Source organism: Macadamia integrifolia, chromosome 6 (assembly GCF_013358625.1).
Source record: "Macadamia integrifolia cultivar HAES 741 chromosome 6, SCU_Mint_v3, whole genome shotgun sequence".
In the NCBI taxonomy this organism is placed as follows: domain Eukaryota; kingdom Viridiplantae; phylum Streptophyta; class Magnoliopsida; order Proteales; family Proteaceae; genus Macadamia; species Macadamia integrifolia.
Window position 1 is genome coordinate 36,889,005 of NC_056562.1, and position 16,938 is coordinate 36,905,942.

General features: G+C 35.2%; 1 protein-coding gene across 1 annotated transcript; it reads left to right on the forward strand.

Moving 5' to 3' along the window:
* Positions 1–13,088: 13,088 nt before the first annotated feature.
* LOC122082792 (transcription factor TRY-like) lies at positions 13,089–14,634 on the forward strand. The gene is made up of 3 exons (XM_042650566.1): positions 13,089–13,437; positions 13,536–13,623; positions 14,306–14,634. The coding sequence occupies exons 1-3, from the start codon at positions 13,233–13,235 to the stop codon at positions 14,418–14,420; spliced, it is 408 nt and encodes a 135-aa protein (XP_042506500.1). The 5' UTR covers positions 13,089–13,232; the 3' UTR covers positions 14,421–14,634.
* The last annotated feature ends 2,304 nt before the right edge of the window (positions 14,635–16,938 follow it).

Consider the following 16,938-nt stretch of genomic DNA (forward strand, 5'->3'; position numbering starts at 1 on the left):
GGATTCCAATTCGATTTCAAATGTCTAAGTTGATATTTGATCGACATTGTATTGATATAACAATTTGTCGTAAGGGTAAAATCATTCAAAACTTGATATATATATATATATATATATATATATATATTTGATAAAGTCCGATATGGCCAATCCATATCAGTGTTGGCATCGGCCAAGATTGATATCGATCCCATATCAATATTTAAAACCATGATTAACACAATCAATGAATTCGGGTGTGCATAAATTACAATGACAATTTGATCACATAGATATAAAGAGATTGAACTTGTTAAGGATTGATGTTTTGTATTATGTGATTTGTGTTCTGCATCCTAAAGGGTTGTTAAAATTGACAGTGATGGGGTCATTAGGGTTAAGGGGGAATTCTTTGTAAATATAGAGGTAAGAAGAAGGGGACTGGTAACCTATTCTCCATTGTTAATGAAGTCGCTCTCATCTCACCATGGATGTAGGTTGTAGGCGCACACTTTGTTGAACCACCTATGTCATTGTTTTATGGTTCTTTGATTATTCTCTCGTTTGTTACGTTTGTTTTTTGCATCATGGAAAAGTTTCGTTTTGCACAAGACTAAGTTTTTTGTCACTCTAATCCTTCACCGTGGGGACCAATAGTGTCAAGTTAACCAAAGGTATTTTCAGCCTTGTCGATATGATGTGGAATTGTGATGATGACCCAAGTGTCCAATCACAAGGTCAGCTCACCTGTGGGGAAGGAATTATTCTTTTTCTACATGTGAAGGAAAACTTAATTCCGTTAAGGAGGTTTAATGCACAACCCAGATAGTAAGGCCTTCTTATTTGATTCTGCATAACTTACGCCACACAGAAGGATGGTGTGGCAAGTCTTAGTGCGCATTGGATAGATAGGACACATTCCCTAATGGTCATGTGTCAAATTTTAGATCTAAATTCAATCATAAATTTCATGAATTAGCATTTCTCATTGTATTGACAATTATATATTTAGTGTCAATCATTTTTTTTTTTTAAATTTGACTTTCAAATATATTTTCAAAATTTTTTTTTTTTTTGGAGGAAAACTTTGTTAAAGCTGGAATTTAACAGATGAGCAGGGATCCTTACTCCTACCCTATAAAAAAATTCCCCTTCTAATATACCACATGAATACCTTGTTATATGTAGATCAACTACGGGACCATAGTCATTAACGATGAATTACACCAGCAAACAAGAGTGGCCATTTTTAATCAGAAGAAAAAAAGAAAAAAGAAAAAGGAAGAAGAAAGAAGAATAGAAAAGAACCCCATATTTATCTTAATGGTCAAGTTTCAGGACAAGAAAGAGAAATGCCTTAGCATGTGAATTTAAAAATGACAACAAATTATAAAAAAACGCCATTAAGTTCTATTCAAGTAGAATAGTAATAATAATAAAAAAAAATTACAGGCCTAACAATGTCAACATAGAAAGAAAAGCAAGCATCAGATCAAAAGTAGCCATTACTTGAATTTCTACCATAATGCATGCATCTTGACTATGTGTTATTTTTTTTTCCTTGAGTATATTAACTACATGTATGCGTATAGTTAGGTGACAAGAAACAACATTTGTCCTCTTTGTTTCTATAGGTGTCGTCTGTCAATTCATTCTTAATGCTAACAAGTGAAATAAATGTCATCATCTAATCATGCACGTTTGTTCTTCTTATTTTAGCTTCTCTTTCAAGTTGTCAATTGGGCGACTAGAACAAAAGTTTTAACCAATAAATAGATAGTTCATATTTCTATTAGAAGGAGAGATAATGTCAGTGGAGGACCCACATTGTCAAGATGTAAGAGAACGAGAGAAATCATCCACACACTTTGTCATTTTGTACTAGAGGAACCCTTTCTCTCTCATATATAATTTTCATGAAAATTATGTGTATTTCATAATAAAAATACTATAAATAAAATGGAAAAAAAGGAGCCGCAATTCACACCAAATAAACCAGCCATTGTGGGATCAAACCTCATTAAAAATTAGGTCTGAATTTTAGGGACCTCGAACAACTCATTAAAGCAAGAGGCCACATGACATAATTTAATGGGAAATTTTCATCACGCTCTTATGCTTATCCTCTATTTACTATTTACTCAAATCCTTGAGTCCCAACTCAAATTTTAAATTATTATTATTTTTTAAAACTTGATCTATTATCTCTCTCGCCTATATTAGTTTTAAGGAGAAAAGAACTTTGCCTACTTATACATCTCTATGTGTAGACATAGATGGTTGTGAAAAGATGGCATTACCCCCCACTAGATGCCTTTGTGCCATTTCTCATTAACCTATCCATTTCCATGGTAACCAACCAAACAAACAAGCTTTTCTTCACGTTTTAATCTCTAAGTTACCTCTCCCTCCTTTTTCTCTCAGTCCCTTCCAGTGCCACATTACCCCGTAGTCTCTTTTTCTCTCTAAGTTTCTCCCCACCCTCTGCCACGCTAACACCACTCAGCCCGTCCCACCTTCAAACATTATCTTTTTCTTTTGCCCTCTTTGTTGCAAGGACTCAAATCCTATGCCGTGAGCAATGAATGATATTGAAGATCGAATGATTAAAAGGATCCCAACATATGCACTCCAGCCATTAAATCCTCATTGCCCATTTACTGTCTCCCTGCAGATGATATTTGTGCCTATTCCAACACCAACGACAGATGATATTGATATAAATATTATCACCATGCCTTTAGGTTTATCCAATCCATGACGACCGAGATTGAGCTCGAGATCGAGGTAGTGAGTTGAGGACAGCCTCCGAGATTTCGTGGGTGCCCTCCCCTTTCAATGCCAGACGAGCACTACCGAACGTTCGTGACTTCTGGCTCTGGGTTTAACCAAATCCTCCTTTCTCTCCCCCCCCCCCCCCCCCCCTCCCGCCTCCCGCCTCCCGCCTCCCGCCTCCCGCCTCCCGGTTGGTTATGCCTTGTGACATGGATTCAATATCAAGGGTTATCTATATTTTTTTAATCCTCTCTCTCTCTCTCTCTCTCTCTCTCTCTTATCCTGAAAGTCTAACCAAGGAAATAGTTTTTTTTTGGTAGGAAAAATAGTTAGGTTGATAATGGAGGATAAGTGGAATTAAATCTCTTTTATTTTATTTTATGAGGGTGAGGAGAATGGAGGAGTTGGTGAGGAGGGTTTTTGGAAAAAATCCTCTCCTGTGGGTGCAGCAGAGCGGTGAGCATTTAATGGTCAGAACGATATCGAGGCACATGTCGATGTTGTCTCAGCCATCAAATGCTCACTGCACCACCACACCCGTGGCAGACAATTATCATTCAAGTTAAAATCCATCTTGGGATATAGTGTGTAGAACTCCGATAAATCCACACCACAATCAAGATTCAAATTATATTGCTCTTAACTATTGTTTTAGAAATCGAATTTGAATCGGTTGATTTAAATTGGAATCGATCATGATTCATCTAACAAAATTCTGGCTGATTCTAGCCACTTTGGATTAGAATTGGCACACAATTTTTATTTTTTTTACTTAGGAGCCTAGGAGGGTTATGGGTCCCATCCTGATGCATGGTCTCTAACCTCTATCATATTCATGGGTTGATATCGACTCATTATCAGGTCATGACCCAAGTCTTCTAGTTTTCTCTTTTTTTTTTTTTTTTTACCAGTGTGGATTCCCTACTAACAAGGCTGTGTGTTCATGTTGGTGTGGTGTGGGAGATTTCTACCACACATGCAGCATAGAGAATTCTCCTCAAAAAGGAAAACGAAACCATTTTAATACGGAAGTCTCATTATTAGGTCATGACCTAACATATTATATAAAAAGAGTCTCACGCTATCCGCCGTTTAACGTAATGCTTAATAGAACGTAGGTGTCTTATTGATCACATGGTTTTTTGTGGACGTGCATGGTAACATGAAAAGCATTAAAAAATTGTAGACATATCGACAACAAGATCCCTTGCTCATGTATTACATACAAATTATTGAAAAATCATCGAATATCAAAAGGCTGTATTAGTATGCAAGGGAGAGTGTGTGGTAGAATTTGACAAGTAACCAATCAAGATCATTTCCTTTGATATCTATCACACGACACAAGTAAATGTATAACCCAAACTCTTTCTGAAACTTGTGGATCCCACAAAACCTTGGGGGTTAGGTAGACACTTAAAATTTCTCCCTTTTGTTTCACTTTTCTTCTAACTAAATAGTGACCAAGTGAGTCTATTGCCATGTTTGGTTGGTTATCCATAAAAGTATTTTATTTTTTATTTTTTCACTTTGAGAAGGGGAAACTTTATTAAAAAGATAGAAACGAAAAACTATATCAGCTACTTTTAAACTGAGTTTTTAAATCCTTGCCTTAAGGCTAACATTAACCAAAGTGAAAATATTTACATTTTAATATCCAAATTAAAAGTAAATAAATCCCATGCAACTCTCCCATTCCTTGATTTATACCTCCACCAAACTTTGATAATTAGCTTAAATGGGGAAGGTTTTAGCACCTAATTGTTTGGCTTATTGTAAATCCTTTGAATAATCCCCTTGCCTCTGTTTATTGTACGCTCCTTGCATATTTATAAGCCAAAGAAGCAACCACAAAATTCTTACCAAAAGCAATAATTGATGCTTATCCAACCTCAACAGATGATTCATTAGGGTAACTACCATCACATATTACAATATAAGAGTTCGAAAGGAGTAACTCATGGAACTCCGGTAGGATCATTAACATAAAAATGTACTTCATATAACTTTTTTTGTTTTTTCTAATGTCTTCTTCTATTTTACGGTAAGGGTGTCAATCGGCTCGGTTTTGATTATTCAGTTCAGTTCCTAGTGATGATAAGGTAGATCAAAATCGAACAGAGAATCGACTCGATTCCATATTTAAATATTCAAGCCAATTCAATTTGGATTCAATTCGGTTTTGATATGTAGTTTTAATTCGGTTTTTTACCTCAGTTTTAATTCGATTATGAAAACGATTCCACTTTTGGATCATGACTGTGATGGACCAAAGAGCATAATGTGCTCAAATTATGGGCTTTATGGTCACTGCTAACTCCAAAATTGTCTTAGTATGTAAATATGTGATGATAAATTGCAAAAAACACTTACCACCTAAAAAAATCTCTCTTAATGATACTAAGTTTTTTTTTTTTAAAGAACGATTCGGTTCTATTTTGGTTCGAACCAATGGTTCTTACACACTAAATCGAAATCGAGCCGAACCAAGGATCACACTCACATACTCAAACCGAATTTGAATCGAATAAATTCGATTTGGTTCGGTCTGATTAATTTGGAACGGTTTCAGATTCGATATTCGGTTTTGATTTAAAATAAGAAACAACAAAAAACTTATTGCCAAAAAGAAAACGATGCTTGGTCGCATGGCTCTTGCACTCAGACATGAGAACATGTGAAATTATTATCTTGATCCTCTTGAAATTAAAAAATCTCTTCGATGTTAATGCTCCTACTCACGTTTTCATTAGCCCTCACACTAGTATAGACACATACAAACTAGTACAGACCCACACAATTAGGCAACGATTTCTTACCCAAACTTATTTTATAAGAAACAGGAAAAATAAAGCTACTTAGTCGTGTAGCCCCTATGCCCAAACATAAGGGCACACAAAATTACCACCCCACCCTTATGGAATAAAAAATCCTTTTTCATATTTATGCCCATACATGTACTCTTATTGGCTCTATGTTAGCGCAAGAGCTACACAACTAGGTAGCAATCTCTTGCTCGAAGAAAATTATTGTTTTGATTTTTTTACATTAAAACAAACGAAGGGATGAAAAACCCGAGAGAGAAAATATTTATTTTCTAATATTAAAAAGGAAAATGATCATTGAGATCCCCTTTTCTCGGGGTTTGTATGAGGAAATTATAATTTCCCGATTCTCAGGAAGCAAACGCGGCCCCCAAGAAAGGCCAGAAGAAAACGAGATGTTTGCATGGGAGCCTACCAGCAATTTCTTATCTTCCTAATAAAATACCAAACAAGTAAAGACAGCAGGGCAGTGGAAATATCCAGAAACTACATCAGTAGTTAACCCATACTTTATTACTAATTAAAAATGTTTAACTTAAAGAAAACTTTGTTTGTCACATGCTAAGATTATTGGTTAGTTAGTTTTACCTTATTAATTAAGCCCCTTTTTCTTTTAATAAAAGTCAACTAATGCGACGACGCATGAGACAAAATTACACTTAAATCCCACCAACCAAACAACTAAATATTAAGTAAGAAGTAAGTAGTTAAACAAACGCTTTTACCCAAAAAAATAAAGGTAGTTAACTAACGATTTTACCCAGTTTCATTTTCTACTTTTCCTTCTACCCAAAAAAAAAAATCTATTTTTTCTCAAGTGCCACGTTGGATTTCTTACCCAAATAGGGAGGTGGGTAATCCCAATAAATCTAATTGATTCCCACGTGTCAACAGTAGCGGCTTCTGTTTGGTATCTTCTGTTTTCAAATTTCAAGTAAATTATCTTATAATTTTTTTTTTAATGAGGATTCCAGTAAATCGATTATTATTATTTTATTTTTTTAGTAAATCGATTATCCATTTTATTTTTTAAATGGAGATTTTTCCATGCCACATCAATCATGGTGTGGAAAATTGTAAGCCACATTCGAGAGGGGAGAGGGGAGAGGGGTTTCTTTGGACCGGGATCTTCTATCACCCGATATTGTGTGTAGCCTAGATCCAAGGGTTGTGAGCATCTTGGGTTGTGCATCCATGCCTTGGGCTGCATGTTTGAAGGCTTGCAAATCTTAGACCTACACTACTCTGTAGCATGCATTATAGAGGAGCCTGATTCGGGGTCCTCACATATATCAATGGGTTGATTTTGAAGGATTATAAAAAGCTTGAAGGTCTGCTAGTTTGAGGCTTAGAGGAATTAGCTTACCTTGCATGTGATACTTTTTAGTTCTTGGGCCTTGGGGAAATGGCCCGGCACCATAGCAAAGGTTAGGGGCATTATCCCTTGAGGATATTTTTTTGTGGGTATTTTGATAAAGTGTACCAAATATTGTTGCAATGAATTGTAACGAGTTCATTCTCTATACTACTTAGAGAGGCATGAGCAAACAAGCAATTATAACCCTATTTTTCATTGATAGTGAAGTAGATCTCGTCTCACAATGGGCATAAGCAAATCACAAAAATACTTACATTGTGTGATTGTTTATTTGCCACTTACATTCATTTCTACATCATTTTAGGTTTTTGTTTCTATAAACCGAATGTAATCTCAAACCAAACAACCAAACTGAATGCAATACGACAAAAATTAGAAGAATAATGGTCAAATTTGAACTGAAGACCTGAACTAAAAATGGTTTGGTTACGATTTCAAGAATAAACCAAATGCAATATGGTTCGTTCTTGATTTCTAAGTTGGCCTTCTCGAACCAACCCAAAACCAAACTGAATGGTCAGAACTGAACAGAACTGAACCAGTTGACATTCTTATCAAACACAATGTGCGGTAGCAATGAACTTAGACAAGAAACATTAATTAATTCAATGATGGTTTCAATGACTAAATTACAATAGTCTCAATGCAACAATACTTTCGAGGATTGAATTTTCCTTCACCATGATTCACTTGAAGGTTTTAACATTTGATAGGACTCTTAGGCTGCGTTTGGTAACGTAGAAATGACGTTTCGTGTCAAAAACGGAAATTTCAGTTTCTGTGTCAAAATATCGTTTTTTTTTTGTTTTGAACGAAACTGGAACGACGGAACTAATTTTTGTCGCTCTGTAAATTCTCATTTTTTTCTTCTTCCTTTTTTTTTTTTTTCACTTTTTGTTCAAAAAAAAATAAATAAATAAATAAACCACACCATAAATGTACCAAACGCTTTATTCCTTTTTTTCGTTCTCATAGAAAGATAAAACTCCAGAATATTTTTTTAGAATGTTACCAAATGCAGACTTAGAATAGTGAAAAAGACATTTTGAATCTTCATAAACAAAAGATTCATTGATGGGAAGAAAGAGAAGAGAATACAACACTTCCAAACCAGTCAGGGCATGAAGAAAAGGAAATATAAGAACTTTTGGCCTACTATCCCTGACCCAAATGGACACACTTACAAATTTTGGATGCAAATAGGGGCCCATATTAGCAAACAATTTTTGAGTACAAGCAGGGTCTTTTTCTGTGTATAGAGGAAAAGTAAAACACGGATGGATCACATTACTGTGCATTACAAGACAAATTTTTTTTGCAAGAAAATGGATTTGCACATTCTCATGATGTATAGCTTTGTCCATATCTTCCAATAATCTGCATTTTTATCATTAATCTGTGTTTCAGGGGTTCACAAGTTTGATTCTTCTCTCTTCTCTTCATTTTGTGTCTAAAGGTCTTTTACTTTATTGATATGAATCTTGAGAGAATCTAATTATAAATTGGCTAATAGGAAATTAAGAACATATAAATTTACATTAAATCTTTTTTTGCAATCGGCAAGAATCAGACTATCAGCCCTCACATGACTGATATGAGCCTTCATTTCAGATTTAAATCCAATTATATACCTTTTTTATGTATTATTATTATTATTTTTTAGGTACAATTATTGTGTACGATCATGTATGAACACGGCTGCTTCAGCCATTCATCTCGTAAGAAACAAATAGTCGTGCACAAAACTTTTGCCTATTTTTATAACTTTCAAAAATCTTACTTGACCCTTTTTTTTTAGAGGTGGGGGGACTTGTTGGTGTGTGAACAAGGGCCTTCGTGATTCTTTAAGATTTTACTTTAGCAAAACCTAAAATCGAGAAGATATTGGTGCCAAACTCGGTTTTCTTATTTAGCTTTTCTCCCACCATTAACATTCATTAATGCTAATTTTGAAATAAAGTTTTCTATACATGAGAAACCCATGTGCCACAAATAGAGAGGTACACAATGACCACCATGCCCTTATATGTACCAATATCAATATCATGTGTTACCTTGATTTGATGATTTAAGCCAATGCTCTTGCCCCAAATAAAAAATGAACGAACTGTTCTTGATCCAGGTTGTTGACACTGTATGGACTACAAACAGTTTCATTCTCTTTAGTGAACTATCTCAATTCATGGCCCACCCAGATCATAGATTCACCGTCTACTATACTGAGCACGGTAGGATATACACCGATACAATACCCTATGCCAGTGAAAGCCAGTAAAACATGGTATTGTGTGGGTTTATTGGATCCGAATCTACGAGGTTAAAATCCCAATATTGTAACGTAGATAAACAGAGGAGCCAAAGACAGAGGGAAGGGTGCAGATGGAAGAGTAGGGTTTAAAAAATCAGATTCAGATAAGAATCAACCATGTAGATCACTGATCACGATTCTGACTGATCGAACCAGCTGATTCGTACTGCTTTGATCGGTTTAGGGTATAATCTGGCTGTTCGGATTGATCCAGACAACCCCTACTAAATTTCTAGGGTTAGGGTAGAATCTAACTGATTTTGATGGATTTCTTGCCTATTCTCTGATTTGGATCATAATCAAAACGGGATCATTCAGGACTGATTTGGATCTCGATTCCTCTCTTTAAAACATGTGGACGAGCCTGAATGGTAGGAGTGTCAAAAGCTAACCTGCACCATAAGGCTTAATAGAAACGTATTCATACCTTAGCCTATAAAACCCAATTACGTAAACGATAAGTAACTATGTGAGACCTTGAATTGATAAATATTATTAAATTGAATCAAATCCGACCAGTTGACCCCGGTCGAGACCGGCATGAACCATGGCATATTGGCAATCATAGAATTGAACAAATGGAGACAACCCTTAACCTCAATACTCCAATCATGGAATTGGTGAAAAAGGAATTACAAATTTCAAGCCAAGCAGAAAGCTCCAGAGTGGATGTTGGTTTGTACATATCTCTATATACACACACTTCCACATCATTGCTATGGTGATTACTATCCCCGAGTGACTGACACTGATGTGATCCGAATATTTGATAAAGGGTAAATGGCCAAAGGCAAACCCCCACAAATTCTTTTTTCCTGGTCCCCACTCCCCACTGCCCACTGCCCACTGCCCACTCCCCATTCCTCAATGTTACCATTTCATTTTTTTTTTTTTTTTAAATAGTAATATGCATACCACATCAATATGAGGGTTTAGAGAATGATATCATGATTATCCACTTGGAATCTATGGGGAATCCATATGATCAAAATAATAGAAAGATTATCAATGTAGGTTCCACAACTCTCTATGTGAGAAGACATATGTTGGAATCTGTGTTGGAAAGGTTACTATTTCTTTAGCTTTTTATTATTTTTTATTTTTTTTAGTTTTTTTTTTTTTTTTCGATTTTTTTCACCTATGTGAGAATATTTCAGGCTTCATACAATTGGGTCGGAAGGAATAATGACACCCGACCTAATGGTTAGAAAATTTTTTCCTTTTAAGGGGCAATACTGCTTAAGAGTTTTTTTATTACAGACAAGATAATCTTTCTTTGATTAAATTATAATCTAGACACTTAAGTTATTTTTTACCATTTTTTTTCCACCTACCAAATATAGGAGTGAGAAACTTTTAGTTAAGGAGTTTTGATGGTTGTATGAGATTTCTAAAATGATGTGAAAGATATTTCGAACTTCATACAATAGGGTCCGAAGGAATAATGTCACCTGGGCCAATGGTTAGGTTTTGTGCTCACCCACGATGAAGAAAAACTTTCGTCTTTCAAGAGATTATGTATAAGAGGTTTTGATACTAGGCAAGGGAATCTTTCATTGATTGAATTGGAATTTTGACATTAAATTAATTTTGTTTAAAAAGGATTGTCCATTGCTTATATAAAAATAATAATTTTTATTAAAAATATGAGAAAATTAATATTAGAATTCAGGTATAGATAATAGGGGAATTTGTATTCTATCCTAGATGGCCTATGTTAAGGCACCATGTGTCTATCTCTCTTCTTCCTTTATGAAATGACATATTTACCCCTATTAAGGGAGTAGATAGATAGATAAGGAACATTGGTGTAGACCATGCTCCTAGATAAAGAAAGATCAGGTGATGCTGATTTCGATTTAAATCAAACGCGGGTTGGGTGCTAAGATTGGTGGAATTCCCTTTTGCTAAATATAAGACTAGGAAAGAAATCTAGTGGTGTTTTCTGTTTTCATCATATACAAAAAAAAGAGGGTATACCCGGTGCACGAGGCTCTCACATGTGTGAGGTCTAGGAAGACGAGAACTATGCAGTTTGACATGTGTTTTCTATTGACATGCCTCGATGTTGTCTCAGCCATCCGATGCTCGTCACATCGTTGCACTCGCGGCAAAGGATGTTTTCATGTTTCTTTTGACATAAACTGAATCAGTTCAAATGAAGCTCCTCGCATGATTTGCTATCTCAGCCATAGACATAGCAAACGGGTGGGAATGGATGAGCTTTCTTCATGTGTTCTATGATGGAAGCCTGTACTGTTGGACCTAGATGAGAGAATTGATCGAAAAAAGGATGTAGTGATGATAGAGGAAATCTTTACCCCCAAAAAATATGATATGGATATGACAAATGGGCCAAGGCTTTCAACGACTGTTATTTGACTGATTCATTCAATAAAAGAGGTTCATGTTTTGTTTGTCATTCTACAATTTCAATTCAATATAAGAGGTTCATATTTTGTTTGAAGAGAGAGTGTCAGTACGAACCACGAACGTTTTCAACGATGTTATTTGATGGATTTCTTATAAGACGTTCACATTTTGTTTGAGGAGAGAGAATATTAGTATGAATCCTACGATTTGTGGTGTGAAAGAGAAAAAATAAAGGTGTCAATTAGGAATCAGAAAACAAAAATTGATCATGTAAAATCAAATCGGATTGAAACAAATTGATTCAATTTTGATTTTGAAAATTGAAATTTCATCCAATTAGGTTCGGTTTTAAGCTAAGAAAGTCGATTTGAATTGAATTGAATGAAGTATAACCCATATAAATCAAACTTGAAGTTAAACCTTAAAATGCTAAAACACGAGTTTTCAGATTTTGATTATCGACTTTGCTTACTTCTACTCGTTTCCTCCTTCATTTATTGTTTTTTCAAGGCCAGCATGAGACACTCCCAAGTCTCGCATGAATCGAAAAGGTAAACTAAGCAAAACCATATAAGTCAAACTGAATTACTGAGACTATATACAAACTGATCAATGAAACTAAATAAGTTCACATCTTCTATGGTTCTGCATTGCTATTCCTTTTTTTTTTTTTTGTTAACCAAGGTGTCTGGGTCAGCTTATAAGCATCTCGACTAATCCTCGTGTGCGCCTAATCCACACAATCCTCAGTTCACCCTAATCATCTGGATAACCCACGGGTGAATACAGAATAAATAAGAAAACACACACACACTCACACAATGCGTACGACAGGGTTCGATCCCACGATCTCCTCCCTTGGGTGTCAACTCCACAATTCGAAACTACCACTATTAGGCTATCCTAATGTTCGTATTTTGAATTTCTACTCATTTCTTCTTTAGTACTTTGTTTCTTCAATGCTAAACCTAACAAAATTGAATATCTAAAACTATATACAAACCGAATGTAATCGAATAGAAGCTAAAAAAATTCGAACTAGTTCAAAAATATTATTGTATCATGAACCAAACCAATTGACATCCTTATCTCTGTTTCAACTCATTTTAAGAATGTTGTCACTAAATTCAAAATTAGATCTTTTACTCTATTTTTTAAAATTTACCCAAGTAGTTAAGTTGTTTTAAAAACAGGGAAGTCAGATTACAAATTTCCATCTGATACCTTTTCTAGGTGTCAAACAGAACAATCGAATAATATATTATAGAAAATGACGACAACTACAAGTCAACCCAACAAAAAAATTAAGTTCCTGTTTGGTAATACCTGTCGTTCCATACTTTTCTAAAGTTGCTTGAAAACCTTCCCCTCTTCCCCCCAAAAACCCTCATTGGGTTTAACAAACAAAAGATGGTCTGTCGCAACTGCTTCTCCCTCTCTCTCTCTCTCTCTCTCTCTCTCTCGTGTGTCTCTGGCATCACCAACCAACCCCCTCCCCTCAGGTTTTGCCAGTTTAGGAAAACTGTTAAGGCCAATCCTTTTAAATCACAAAGCCCAACTTGACCAAGAGACCATAAAAGGAATAATCACTCACATGACTCCATATTCCCTCCTTACAAATACCTACTACACCTTCGTATTTTTCTTCCCAGATTATACTCATCTGGTTCCACTCTTCTCTCTCTCTGAAAATTCTCTTCACTTCCCTTTCACTTCATCATCCTGTGTTTTCTTGTTGCAGAAACCCATGGACAAACGTCGCCGAAAGCAAGCCAAGACTGTCAAATATGACCCTGAAGGTCAGTTTCTCTTGTTTTCTTCATCTGCTCTTGCTTTCTGGGGCTAATCCTTTAATGGGTTTTTCATGTTTCTTTTTTTTCTTTCTGGTTTGAGACAGAGGTGAGTAGCATTGAGTGGGAGTTCATAAACATGACAGAACAAGAAGAAGATCTCATCTATAGGATGTATAGACTCGTCGGAGACAAGTAAGGCCAACTACGGATTGAATAACTTTACTGTTAGTCCTTCCTTTTCTTCTAAGAAATGGATATTGTTTTTTTTTTGAGAGAGAGAGAGAGAGAGAACCATTAGAAGTAGATGTTATGAGTTGTGAACCATTAGAAGTCAAGGACAGTAGCTTGCAAGGGAGGATGTGGAGATGGGACATGGAGGGAATAAGGGAGTACTAGTTGGTGTCAGCTAGTTTTGTGTTGCTTGGACAATGCTTGGAGCCTTGTGTTAATGCATGTTTGGAACACAAGGGCTGTTTCAGAGGCGAGGTTTAGGAGCTCACCTACCAAAGTTCTTGGCTTTAGAGCAAAATCTATAACACCTTAATTTAGTTCTTGGCTTTAGAGCTAAATCCTTGAGGGTCATGGTTCGTATTATAGTTAGAAAATCTAGAATCTTTAACACCTTTAGATTCCATCCTTGAGGGTCATGGTTATATTTTAGTTAGAAAACCCAGAGAGAGAGAGAGAGAGAGAGAGAGAGATTAATGTCAGGGAACATCATGGGCTTCATGGCAAATGTTCCCTGACATTAATCTCTCTCTCTCTCTCTCTCTCTCTCTCTCTCTCTCTCTCTCTTGTTTAAGTTAATTAGTTGTTTAAACTTTAATGTTTGAGGTTACTGGGTATTAATTTTTAATGTTTGATTTGGGTGAAGGTGGCATTTGATAGCAGGGCGACTTCCAGGACGGAAAGCAGAAGAAATAGAGAGGTTTTGGATAATGAGACACGGTGAAGGTTTCTCCGGCAGAAGAAAAGGGCGTGAGAGTTGAGAATCGGAGTTCAACAATTCTAGTTTCTTGTTCCATCTTCTTTTCCTTCATTTTTTTTTTTCCATTTTTCTTTTTTTTTTTTTTTTTTAGAATTTTATCTTTCTTTAATGTTTTAGGGTTTTTTGTTTTTAGTTTCTGCCACTGAATTGACTGTATATCTTATTTGCTTGGTCTTTCTGACCCTTAATAAGGATGGATATTCCCAATCACAAAACTCTCTCTCTATATATATATAAATAAAGAATGAAAATTATAAACAAATAATCACACAATATAAAAATTTACGTGATTCAATAAATTTGTCTAAATCTTTTCAGTATCAATCGATAATAGAATTACTTACAAAAACCATCATTATTTTATATATAAAAAAAAAAACACTATTACATATTTATAATGAAACCTCCAAAAACATGGCAAACATTACTAAAATACCCATTGATACCTTACTACATGGATTTAGGATTTGTCGATACTGATTCGGATTGGATGGAAAATTGTGTATCAATCTTTTTTTTCTTTGTTTTCCTTTTTTAATAAAATAATATATTTTTTTAATATTAACCTTTAAAACAATGCGAATAATTAATTCAAATAAATCAAATATCAGTATCAATCTCAATTCAAATGATACCAATGCTTGAAATCATGCCCTACAACCTTTTTAAAAGTCCTTTTAGTTCAGATCACAGACAAAGTTCAGATCACAGACAAGCGACAGAATACAATACACCATACCCACAACATATATATGGGCTTTGGTTTGTCAAATCAATCCAAAGGAAGCTTTGTGCTGGGTTAAAAAAACTCATTCATATGCTCTCATTCCAAGAAAATTCTGACTAAAGCTATAGTACTAAACTGCTTGATGATGAGTAGATGATCAGTGTCATGTGAGTGTCACTACCCCACACCCCAGCCCAACGCCCACCCAGCCCAACCTTGACAGGGTATGAAGACTGACATTTTATCCTGCAAAGCTGTCCTCTTTATGCGAGGAAGATTTTTTTATTTTTTATTTTTATTTTTTTAAATTAGATAATAGAATGCCAGAAGCTAACAGGTGATCAAAGTGATCACTCACCAACTAGTTACTACCCAATCTGATCTTCTTCTAAAAAAATCAAAATAAAAAAAATAAAAAAAATTACATTGCCATCCCCTTAACTTTCATCCTTATTTAATATCATTCTTGGACATTTTAAAATATTAAAGACACTTCTTAAAAATTCAAAAATTTTTAAATTAATCCCCGGCTTTAGCCTACTGTGTTAAATAATAGAATCTCTGTTAGTTTTTTTATAAAATACCCAAAATACCCCTAACTATTGTGAGATGATAATATTACTCTCGCTTTCATTTCTTCTAAACTCACTCTCTCACCCATTTGACTAAGAAATACCCAAATTGAGAAGACAAACCTACAATTACTGTGAGCACCTTTCCCATCCGGTGACTTGTCCGACCAAGGTATTTCAGTTGAAAAAATATATATAAAAATATGGGAGAGGGATAGATATGCCGTCGATATCAAGTATGCTAGTGGATATCACCAATAGGAACACATGATGAAGTATTATTCAGAAAGGATATGAGGATCATTTTAAAAAAAGAAAAAAGAAAGATAGACACAATGGATACTAACGTACTTGATAACGACAGCATACTTAACTTTTTCCCATAAAATATATAGCTTCAATGTATTTATTGATGAACGATTCATCATCATTATCTATTGTCATGCCAATTTGATGGGATTATACTCCACCACACGCTGTTCGAGATTTAAAATCTATTAGAAAATGCAGATAAGGACCAAATTTTGCTTCGAAAAGCGGAAAATTGAACTAAGTAACCAAAATAATGAGATTAAAAGATCACACGAACCTCTAAGAATCTCAACACATTTATCAGGAATTCTCAATTTGAAGGAGTTGCAGGTCTCCTAGAACAATTACATTCGAGATGGAGAGAGAGAGATACTATAATAATTTTGTTATTTTTATTACTGTTATTATTGTATGATTTATATCAGTAGATGATTACAGGCTTTGCTTCTTACAAACCCTCGAAAAAAAAGGGGTTTTGCGGTGGGAGGTGTGAATCAAAAGGTTACATGATAATAAGAAAATTTGATTCTCCGGATGAAAAAAAAAAAGAAAAAACTAAAAATTTTATGGTTTTTCTCTGAGGACGGAAGCTAAACCGGTGACAATTTTGCCGCCTCCACTGCAACTCTTTTGTTTGATTGCCGGCGGCTTCCATTCCGACACCACAACTCTAATTTTGTATTCGTCGTCGCAGATACCGCTAGGAAAAGAACAGTCCTCGCCGATTTCTATCACCGACGACGGCAAGGTCTTTTCCCCAAAAATCAGCTCAAATTAGTTTGAGAAATTCTTTGTTGTAATCACACTCGGCTTTTTCTCTGTTACTGTCTCAGTTTTTGCTTCTGTTGGTTTGCCTACTGATGTTCTAGTGTGTCGGCGGGAAGTGCATCCTTTTCTTGTCTCACAAT

Bases quoted from the DNA above. Each gene is read 5' to 3' on its own strand.
- LOC122082792 (XM_042650566.1), top strand. From the start codon at position 13,233: ATGACTCCATATTCCCTCCTTACAAATACCTACTACACCTTCGTATTT. The intron at 13,438-13,535 runs GTCAGTTTCTCT...GGTTTGAGACAG, and splicing joins TGTCAAATATGACCCTGAAG to AGGTGAGTAGCATTGAGTGG. The intron at 13,624-14,305 runs GTAAGGCCAACT...ATTTGGGTGAAG, and splicing joins TATAGACTCGTCGGAGACAA to GTGGCATTTGATAGCAGGGC.